This window comes from Daucus carota, chromosome 3 (genome assembly GCF_001625215.2).
Source record: "Daucus carota subsp. sativus chromosome 3, DH1 v3.0, whole genome shotgun sequence".
In the NCBI taxonomy this organism is placed as follows: Eukaryota; Viridiplantae; Streptophyta; class Magnoliopsida; order Apiales; family Apiaceae; genus Daucus; species Daucus carota.
Window position 1 is genome coordinate 63,984,779 of NC_030383.2, and position 10,830 is coordinate 63,995,608.

General features: G+C 33.8%; 1 protein-coding gene across 20 annotated transcripts; it reads left to right on the forward strand.

The window, feature by feature from the left end:
* Nucleotides 1–2,609: 2,609 nt before the first annotated feature.
* Nucleotides 2,610–10,635, forward strand: LOC108211185 (citrate synthase 3, peroxisomal). Of its 20 annotated transcripts, none has more exons than XM_064090298.1 (14): nt 2,611–3,035; nt 3,183–3,258; nt 3,447–3,566; nt 3,742–4,172; nt 4,434–4,505; nt 4,619–4,746; nt 5,255–5,348; nt 5,443–5,546; nt 6,217–6,334; nt 6,466–6,532; nt 7,096–7,267; nt 7,790–7,864; nt 8,631–8,772; nt 9,998–10,629. In XM_064090298.1, the coding sequence occupies exons 6-11, from the start codon at nt 4,636–4,638 to the stop codon at nt 7,184–7,186; spliced, it is 585 nt and encodes a 194-aa protein (XP_063946368.1). In that variant the 5' UTR covers nt 2,611–3,035; nt 3,183–3,258; nt 3,447–3,566; nt 3,742–4,172; nt 4,434–4,505; nt 4,619–4,635; the 3' UTR covers nt 7,187–7,267; nt 7,790–7,864; nt 8,631–8,772; nt 9,998–10,629. The 20 variants fall into 20 exon arrangements, with proteins under 20 accessions (XP_063946362.1, XP_063946363.1, XP_063946376.1 ...); XM_064090303.1 differs by having other exon boundaries at nt 3,495–3,566; XM_064090292.1 differs by lacking the exon at nt 3,742–4,172 and having other exon boundaries at nt 2,610–3,035; nt 7,096–7,189; nt 9,998–10,628.
* Nucleotides 10,636–10,830: the final 195 nt, after the last annotated feature.

Below are 10,830 nucleotides of genomic sequence, written 5' to 3' on the forward strand. Positions count from 1 at the left end.
ATTTAAATACAAATCATACGTTTTGATTTATTTATTTAAATTGGACGGTTTTTATTCTATATTAATGGAGGTGTATCAGTTACACTTAGCCTCTCCTATAAATAGAGGCCTAAGTTGCTGATTGTAAACACACAACACTACACACCTTACATTCTCTCTTCTTCACTGCCTCTCTGCTCTCTCCCTCTCTCATACACTAGTCAGTTCGTGGTTTCCCGGCGAGTGAGGAGCAAGTCGCTGTTGAGCTTTGGAGGTGCTGCTTAACCAAAGTTCTGTGCTGTTTTATCCTGGAGGAGGTGTTGCGAGCATCCCCAGTGCAGCAGGTGGGGGCAATATTCTCTTCAAGAGCAGTCAGGTCTTCGTATAAGGCCTGACGACTCAGCTGTTCTTGTGTTTTCTTGTTGTACATGTTGTTGGCTCAAGCTATGGCTACTGGTACAACTTCTTTCCTTTCTCTGTTCTTACAGTCACTGATATGCATGTGTTTTACCTTCACGTTTTGTTTCAACTTGCTTGGCCTTGGCTTGTATAATATGATATATAACTGCCTCTATGTTGCTATAATAATCAGTATTTCCAACAATTATGTTATGTTCACGTGATTGGAATGGAATGGAATGTTTTGTTTGGTTGTCGTGAATAGAATGAAATGATTTGAAAAAAAAGAGTGTAGATGCAAATTTGGTATGATGAGTTTTGGTTAGAAAATAGATATGACAAATAATGGAGCATTGCTTCACAAAGTGGAGGATTTAAACTCTAATTAAAATTGATAGGAATGGAATGGTGTAAGTAGTGAAATTATTAAACAATAAACGTGTAAGTAGTGAAATTATTAAACAATAAACTAAATTATAATTCAAAATTCCGTTTCATTCCTTTCATTTTCATTTACCCCAGCTAATCACAACATTATATGTATAATTCTTGATTTTGGCCCAGATAAGTATTTATACTTTTTTATGTGAGTTTTACAATCTTAATTTTATAATCACTAGCATTTAAACTAAAAAAGCCTATCAATTCAAGAATAAGATTTTTCCAAAGAATGTAAAAAATATTTATCTGGGATGTATTTTAGTGAACTTCCAAAAAAGTATACACATTTCTATATTTTCTAAAAATAGATAATTTTTATCCGAAAAATCAAGTAAGACAATATGACCATAAAAATATATAAATAGAACAACGTTAACGGCGATTTTAAAGAAAACGAGTGGGGTCATAAAATGGGAGGAATATTTACGAAGCTACACAATCATAGGGCCTGTTTGGATGGTGGAAACAGAAGCTGCTTTCGGCTTCTACTTTTCTTGACCTGTTTGTGTAAATAAGTAGAAGCATTTTTAAGAAACTGAGAATGCTAGCTTTTTTCTCTCAGAGCTTCTACTTCTTTTCCAAACACTTTATTCATTTATTTACTTTTCACTTCTATTCCACTTCTTTAACTTAAACAAGAAATCACTTCTTTTAAGTTAATCCAAACCGTCCCATACACACATCGTACAAGTCCCCGGTAATAATCAGAAATCCTGATTATTGAGTTGCAAATTCAGAACACATTTGAGCTAAAAACATTAGTAAACCATTAATGAAGTTAGAATATTATTAATGAGTTTTGAGTTCAGGTCGCTGAACCCAGCTACGATATCACGTTGAGAATCAACCCGAAAGCCCAAAATAAATTTTATACTATATTTCAACAAGAAACTGCAGCTAACCTGAAAGGTAAAACGAAGAAGGCCTATTCGAAGCAGCCCGCTGGTTGTAAGCGTAAGCTTCTGGCAGCTGAGCTGGTTCAATTATCTGAATCGAACGATGTGGTGGTTCACTTATAACCGTAATATTATCGTTTCCCAGAGGAGTTGCATTTGATCCTGATTCCTTAGCAGCCTCTTGACTCGACCTGTGCAGCTGAGTAGTATTGCTCATAATTGCACTAGTTCCTGAATTTGTTTCACTCATACCTTGTTTGATGGTTTATGGAATTCATTTCCACATCTGAAACTCGACATTTACAGAGAATTGAATGCATGAATCCAAAGATATTGTACAGAATGTGCGCCGTAATGGCTGAAACTTCGGCCAAAGCGCGCATTGACCATTCAAATTAATCTCTCTTGCCTCATCTATTATCTATACTATACTATAATAAGCCAACATAGGTATAATTTGTAGTCGTACAAAATTTTGGTTTGGTCATCTCTTTTGTAACTACAAGTCTGTCACATGTAAACTTCTCTTACTCTTACAATATTAAAGAGTTTTATACCATTTAAATTACAAACACTTGAGATATAGTACAAGATAAAAACTCCACCATTATTCTTTTAAATATAATTTATATACTATATCATAATAAATCGATATTGGTATAATTTGTAGTTGTCCAAAAAATATAAACAGTTGGTAAATATATTCAGGTTAAAATCCTCTTCATCAATTCTAAAATACTAATATGATGACGTTAAAATTTAAATTACAATTAATAAATTACGAATTCTATACCCGCCCGTGCTTCGCACAAGTTAAAGGCTAGAAAAATTTAAATTACAATTAATAAATTACGAATTCTATACCCGCCCACTTTGGTGAGCCAATAAAATCAGTGTGAAAGTACAATCTTACCCCTCATATAATGAATTAGATCACTTCTTAACCCCTTTAACCCCCCTGTAAGCTGAGCAACTATTCAGTTTTTGCTGAGAAAGTATTCAGTTTTTTAACTCTTGACGTCGCTCTACGGCTTCAGTGCTGATAACTTATATCAAAAATCATTTTCCCGTGAGAAGAATGAAACAGATGATGATTAGCAGCTTTTTACGATACCACTAACATGGATCATGCTATACCATAGGCACAGTGGCACCTATCAAACGGTTCCACCCTACATGTTTGATGAATTGTGCAAGTGAATTGGATCTGCTTTACATGGATTCAATTTAGAATGTTTGTGCGAATCCTCCTCCCTTAAATTAAAGGGTGATTTTATGCCGAAGCACTTGACCATAGTCACTCATTAGTCATCAGGTCAGGTAAATATGTGATCTATTATAAAATATTCAGTCTCAAGATCTTGTTTAGAATTCCAAACATTCTTGTCACTTCTTAGTATGACTTAATAAAAAAGGCCAAGTTCATGCACTCTAAAACCAATCTCTTCTCTCTAACACCTTTTACAGGTGAGTGAGAAAGATATGCACTAGAAATAATCTCATTTATCTTGCCATGGAGTATGAGAGAATTCACAAACTTCAGGTACGCTCCCACGATTGTTCGATTTTTTTTTTGTTTTGTTTTGTTACTCAATTGTTTCATGGTATCATCTTTATTTAGAAAAAGAAAGGGGTTTTTTGGGGACTACGTCGGATTTGTGGCAATAATCTTATCGAGAATATTTAGATTTTAATGTATTAAGATTAGCATATTTAATACAAGCACTGTAGGTCTACAGTGACACAGCTGAAGTCACATTCTGTCTACGATGTTACCAGCCAACTGATGAAAGGCTTGACAGTTTTTTGTCGTTTCTCAAGGACAAAGGACTGAAACTCGATGAAGTTGAAGTAAGTATGCACCTTTGTTTTTCAAATCTGATATGAATTGCTTTTAAGTTATGGAAACAACAATTTCATGTTGTCGTATAAGGAATTTTAGTAATATTGACCTGGGACTACTCTGGTCTTAATTCAATCTATTGTCTTACTCGAGGGCTTGTGTATTGCAATATATTGTCATCAGATACGCAAAGCAAATGAAGATGCTGAAAATAAGGGTGACGGGAAATCAAGTGGAGATGACAGCGTTGAAGATACAACCTCAGAGTCCCTCCAACCCGATAATATCCCCAATATGGAGAATACAATTTTAGTACATGAAGAAACTGAAGTGTCTGAGGCAAACAATAATAACATAAAACTATCTTAGGTGGTCTTCAGAGTCCAAGAACTGACATGCCAAAGAAATCAATACTGTACTAGAAAGAATTAGTTCCAAGAAGGCTGTAAAGGCATATCAATTAGGACAGCAAACCATACTCTAATGGTCGATAGGTTCTGGCCTAAGAATTGGCTATATTGCTAGCTGTCCTGCAAAACTAAGGTTACACGCCTAGGATTTCTTTAGCCTATCTCTGAAGTCCACACTCAGACCACAAGTCTGTAGGCATAAAGGTTCCCTTACTTCACCATTGGCCTCTATAATAGATTGTAATTCATGCTTCTGTGTTGTTTGTATAGTATTTTTAATGAGTTTAGTTTTGACATCTGCCTCTATGTGCTTCTATTCTAGCTTTCGTGTGTAACACTTGTGTACAGGGCTTTTTTTCCTGGCTTACTTTTTGTGTATTTTAAACCACATTATTTGTCCACATTATTTTAAACCACATTATTTTTGTATATTGGCTCTTTATATATTTGTTTTGGCTAATGCAGATTGTGCTAAAACTGCAATGAATTTGGAACTTTAGACAAAATTCCAGAGTTCATTGAGGGTGTGAAAAACAGGTAAAGTAACATAAGTTCGTTCCTTTGTGATCGTTAAATGGTCTTCTGTGCATGCATTGGAAGATCATCTGGTCATCTTCTTAAAATGTTCCACTTCAACCTTGTTTCTACAGGAAACAAAAAATGTAAAATGTCTGGTTTTAGTCACCGTATGTACAAAAAATATGATCCAGGAGCAAAACTGATAAAAAAGTTGGCGGAGGAAGTTTTTTCAATTGTTGGCCGGGTTCCTCTCATTGAGGTAGGTTGTTAATGTGGAGATGATTTAATACAAAGATTATAACGTTTTGTTTGGTTTAAATGAGTAGGGAGGGGATGGGGGGATATAATCTGTACTATCAGACAAACATTTTTATGATTTTCATTCTTCCTCCGTTCTATTAATAATACATTGAACTACAACTTAAACCCCCATTGAAAGAGAATGCTCCATTATACTACACATTTGTTTTACAAATCTCATCATAGAAAATTTGCACCTTCACAGCCCTCGTATGTTCATTTGTCCCTCCTACCTCATTTCTCACACAGTAAAAGGTTGTAAAGTGATAGCATCTTATGATTTTAATATTTGTTTATACTGCTTAGTATATTAAAATTTTGAGATCTTATTGATTTCCTGCTTGTTTTAATGTAATTTATTGCGGATTACACAGAATTACTTCTAAGCTCATTCATTTTGAGTTAACTTTGCCGATACAGCTAACTTGTCCAACACAACAAATAATGTGAAATGCTACTGTTACCAGGTGGCTCTAGCTTTGGAGAAAGCGGCACTATCAGATGAGTATTTTGTCAAGTGGAAATTGTATCCAAATGTTGATCTCTACTCGGGCTGTATAGGTATGCACCGGCCTGTTTAAATTTCTTCTATACTCCATAATTGTTAATATAATGCCTAACATTAATTTAATCAGGGCAATGGCTTTCCCAACAGAGTTCTTTCCTGTTTTGTTTGCAATTCCTCGAATGGCTGGTTACTTATCACATTGGAAAGAATCCTTAAATGATCCTTGCACAACGATAATGAGACATGCTCAGGTTTGTTATATACTATCCTCTCCTGTTTTTTGTCAACAACTTTAGAGCTGATCTATGTAACATCATCCTCTCCGTGCCAAAAATTTCAAATCATTGTACATTAGATATAATTATATAATTGAAGACTCTTCTGGTTGATGGCTCAATCAGCCATCTTACAGGATCTTAACATCAATTTCTGTTTAGAAATAAAAATTAAGGGTTCAACCAAAATGGAAGTGTGGCTTTCTTACTTGGTGGAAAGTCATTTCATCAACCCAATCAGCTTTATGACATCTGATTTTCTTCATTCAATTCTTAAAGATGTCTTCTGTATTGATTAAGAACATTGTTTATCATATTTGTAGTTACTGTTGATTAGTATGACAATCCAGGGGTGTCTGGGTGACCTGTTCTGCTTGTAATTTACTTAGCTGGGAATTCAGTATAACGACCTCACAGGGTATTCTTTCCGTGGTGTATTGTCAACATTACAATTATGCTAGGCACAAGGCCGAACCAAACTGCGTTTGTGTTGTGATGGGGTAGAATTTTTTATTTTTTTCCTTAGGGGGTTGTGTTATGCCTGTTTAGTGAACAGTTTGTTCAAGATGATTACTTTGCATCCAGGTGGTGATTAATTTATTTATAATCTCCAGCCCACAATCTTCATAAATATCTGACTATTCAGGTTTACACTGGTGTGTGGCTTCGTCCATACATTCCACAGCGTGAAAGAATGGTAGCAACTGAGACGGATAAACTTAGTCAGATTTCTGTATCGAATGCAACCAGGCGACGCCTAGCGGGTAATGGGGCTTTGACATTTTATTTGTTTCCCATAACACAATTTATACGGGCAACAATAATCAGACCTTTCTTAATGGTCATCTTTCTTTATGTATGCAGCTAATTCTTTATGCCGTTTTTGGTTATTCAGCACCAGAGATGTATCTACCTACTATCCTATCTATGAAGATGGTTTTTAGGTGTTCTATGTATTTCAGGTATTTAAATTCATCTCAGTTCTGCACTACAATTGGTATAACTAAAGATTTTATATGCACGCGGTCTACTATGAGGTAGATTTAGTTAGGCCATTCATACTTAATGCATAAGTCAACTTAAACTTATAGAGGAGTCGATAAGACATTACTCGTTTCTATATCTTGGTGCATCTTTTCTTGTATATGTTTGTAGTATGTTTTCACTCCTCCAATTATAAGAAGAAAATTGTGAGGATGTCGACCTAACTACTCTTATTATACAAGTGAATATAAATGAATGTGCAGAATTATGCCTTGAGGACCTACAAAGAGTTTGCACGCGTAACATTAGTTATTGTATTAAAATTTGTGGTGAATATGGTTAAATAAAAACAAATAAATAATAATAAATAATTAAATAATTGATATAACTAAATTTTGGCATTGCGGTGCGTTTGTATGATGTTACACTGAAAAAGGCTAAGTATAAATAATTTACTTATCTACATTTGAGTAGTGATTGAGCCTGATTTGGGTCTGCTCTTTCTATATGTAATAGTTTATTGAAGCTTAATTTTTTGCAGAAGTGTGTGCCACTTATGTTGTATCATTTTTCGGCGGTGGTTTGAGCGCAAGGGATATAATCACTTAATCAAGTCATGGAGGCAATTGTAATCTGTATGATTTGTTGAGCTTGTCATATATTCGGCACTTTCATTCAACCAACCACTATAATAACATTTGTCATCTTAGCAGGTTCAATCCGTCATATTCATTACAATCAAGTTTTGTGTTGTATTTTAGAAAATGATCAAACTGTTATAAAATTGTAAGAAATATTAGGTACATGTGTAATTTATATATCTACATCGCATTCCTCATAAATCCTAGAAATTCTTTTTTGAAGTACATGTTTATTTTTTATTTATTATTTTAGATCTATTCTAGCCAGTGACATAGATACTTTCAGAATGCCACTGAATGACCTCTTCTGCTTCATAGTAGAAGACCTTTCCAAAAATTACATTAATCATGGATGTGTATCCTTAGATATTACAAAATTTCTAATCTTAGCACTCCAACATGGTTAATATATTTTCTCACCCGATATACAAATTTATAATATGTCAATTTAGAACTTGCCCGTGCCTCGCACGGGCTATAAACTTGTGTACAACAAGAACTATTTAACTATTATATTACTGGCCACTGATTTTTTAAAAAAAATTATAATGTGCATCAGCACTTTAGTTGAACATGATTTGAACATTTTTGCAGGGTGAGCTATCTTGCTATTATACTAATCAAAAGTCCCTCTATCATTCTAAAGCCGGCGACAACAACTCAAAAAATGTAAGACTCATTTATACTTTTCACTAACCATTTGGGCTAGGTTGCTATTTGAGGTTTTATCTGAAACAAAATACTTAATTAAGGCGATTAAACACCTTTTTCTTCTTGTAATTAGAACAATTACTAATGTGAACTGCTTTGGGTAGTAACTACATTATATCTTGTATCTAAAGATGTCATGACAAGTAAAAAGGTTATGATTTTCCTAAATTTGTAATGTAATTTATCTTTTCTGATTCTTCTAGAATATTATTATTGTTTGGCCTAGAAAATCAGGTATTTACTTTATAACTCTAAGAAACAAGTTTTCCAAATCAGTTTATTTTGTGATCAAGTCTTTTTTAATGCAAAGATCATTTGCAAATTTTGACATTAAATTAAGGCCTTTATTTGAGGAAGTTCTAAGTTTATAACTAACCTACCTCGTAAAATCTTGCTAATAAGATATGGCATGTTTCAGCTCTCGGGAAGCTAAGTTGCATGTTGGTCTAAGCTAGGAAGGAATCCTAGATAATTGTGACTGTCGATATCCGTGTTCCAATTTCTATTACATTAGGCATACTGGGTGTGTCAAACTTAGTATGGCATGTTTCTATTACTATCCATATATTTTAGTAATTTAGATCGCAGAGAAAACTAAGATTGTTTTTGTGAGTAGGGGAATATGCTGACATTGGCCAAATTGAGTTTATTTTTTTTTTACTTTCGAGTTATGACTCGTCTGCATATATGTCATCAGCCTTAGTTTTATTTCTTGATAAAACAGCAGTTAACCGCTCGCCTGCAGAGGCCTAGACCTAAGCCTTGACGGTCGCTGGATCCTATGCCTGATCACATTTAGAGGATGATGAAGTTTGTTATTTGAACAGGTTGCCTTTGGATAAAAACAGTGCTCGCTATTGGACCTGGTATGTTTTTCATGGTACTCTACTCCTCTTAGCATATATTGTTCCTCTTTTTTTTTTTTTGCGTTGCTTGATGAATTACTTTTACCTTCTAATTCCTGATCTTTATTTTGGCTAAGTCCACGAGTATTGATTAAAAATTGGTTTTGGGAACTTATTGATGTCACTGGAAATAAAATCACGCATATTAAGTAACTCACTAGACCAAGAGTGTACTTTTTTCCCCCTTCTTTATATTGTATCTCATTTGCTGGAAATGGAGTCTATATTTTTAAATTATATTACAGATGAGTGGTCACATGCACTTGCAAGAATTCTGGATATTGTTAATAAATTTTTTGAATCTTTTTGTGCATTAGTGTTAGGAGGGATGAGGTATTTCGCAGTCGTGAGAAATACACGACATGTGAGCTAAGCACTGTGACAACAAAACCTGTGGTGAATAAAAAGTATGTGAAGAACAAGAGAGTAATAATGTGAGGAAAATAAGATCAGTGTTTCAAGTCAAAAAACGTTAGGCAAAAACAAAATTCTTAAAATCATGTCGACGGCCACAGTTATTTCTTTCCGGGTAAACATAATAATGTCACTCTTAAGAAGCAGAACTCATATAATTGAAAAGTGTTTAGGATATATATATATATATATATATATATATATATATATATATATATATATATATATATATATATATATATATTGGATGACTGCGATCTGTAGAAGAATTAGGCAAAGATAATCTCTGGAAGACGTGATGAATGATGGATAAGTTTTATAAAAAAAATGTAAAATATTAACTAGAGAATACAGTGGTTATTGAGTACAGAATATGAACATAGCTATGTCGATGCTTTGTGTGTGTGTGTGTATGCGTATAGAAAGACAGTGAAGACATTGTTCACCTAAAACTTTGTTTCTTTGAAATATATACGATGTGTGAGTTTCTGATAAACACCAAAATTAGGCATGTCCTATGTGTTGTATGCTTCTGCTTTCTATAGTAGTGATATGAGAATGAAACCAAGTGATATATATCCCAAAAAGGAACCTGATGGTATCATTTATTAAATTCACAAATTTACAGAAGATATTATATAACTGTTCTTGTAATTTCACCCCTGCAAGTCTACAACAAGCTGTCAAGAAATTTTACAGTGTAGATTTAAAATACCATAATTTTTTGTCGTAGCCTTTTGTTTTAGTTGCATGACACTTGTGAGTTTTTCAGAATATAGCATGGGGAGTGCGGTAACTACTGAAGGAGATGTATATAGCTTCGAAATTCTCTTGTTAGAAATGTTGACAAGTAAATGACCGACTGATGAACTATTTAGAGATGGAATGAATCTGCACAGTTTTCTGAATAAGGCATTGGGAGATCAAGTTATGGAGATCGTGGATGAATCAGCCTGGTATAGAGAGGAAAGTGTTTCCAAGGAAAAGGATGATATTGGCAGTAAATGGACACATGAACAGACCGAAAGCTTGACTTCAATCTTTTGAATTGGGATTACATGTTCAGAGGAAGCCCCTGCACAGAGAATGAATATGAAACAAGTTGCAGTACATCTGAAATCCTTAAAAAGTGTTATAAACTTCAGTTTTGAATGTACTGAAGTTCATATGCTAAAGGTTGTAATTTCTTCCTGGGTAGATGGTATAGCCACATTGATTGCCACTTGGTGATCAATTTGGCTACCGCAACGTGTGACTTACCATACCGTCCAAACTATGCTGCATCTTTAAATAGATAGAATCAGGTTATATAATTTTTTACAATTCAAAGAATGACAAGTATGATTTTTTATTATTTACCACCATATTATATAAAAACAATGTCTAGATAAAAATATAATAGAAACATAGAGTTTTATTTTATTATTTATATACATATTAATATATTATATAAAAATGATATCAAGAGAAATAACACAACTAAATCATAGCTAAAACATGCCCGTGCCTCGCACGGGCTATAAAGCTAGTATTAAGAATTGAGAATCAACGTGTTTCATGTGTTTCAATCGATATTCAATTTTGATTTCTCATGATCGATAGATG

What these genes read in the sequence shown, in the direction of transcription:
- LOC108211185 (XM_064090292.1), top strand. Translation starts at nt 4,636, where the DNA reads ATGTCTGGTTTTAGTCACCGTATGTACAAAAAATATGATCCAGGAGCA. An exon ending in GCCGGGTTCCTCTCATTGAG is followed by an intron (nt 4,747 to 5,254) that starts GTAGGTTGTTAA and finishes TACTGTTACCAG; the next exon opens with GTGGCTCTAGCTTTGGAGAA. An exon ending in AGGTGTTCTATGTATTTCAG is followed by an intron (nt 6,533 to 7,095) that starts GTATTTAAATTC and finishes AATTTTTTGCAG; the next exon opens with AAGTGTGTGCCACTTATGTT.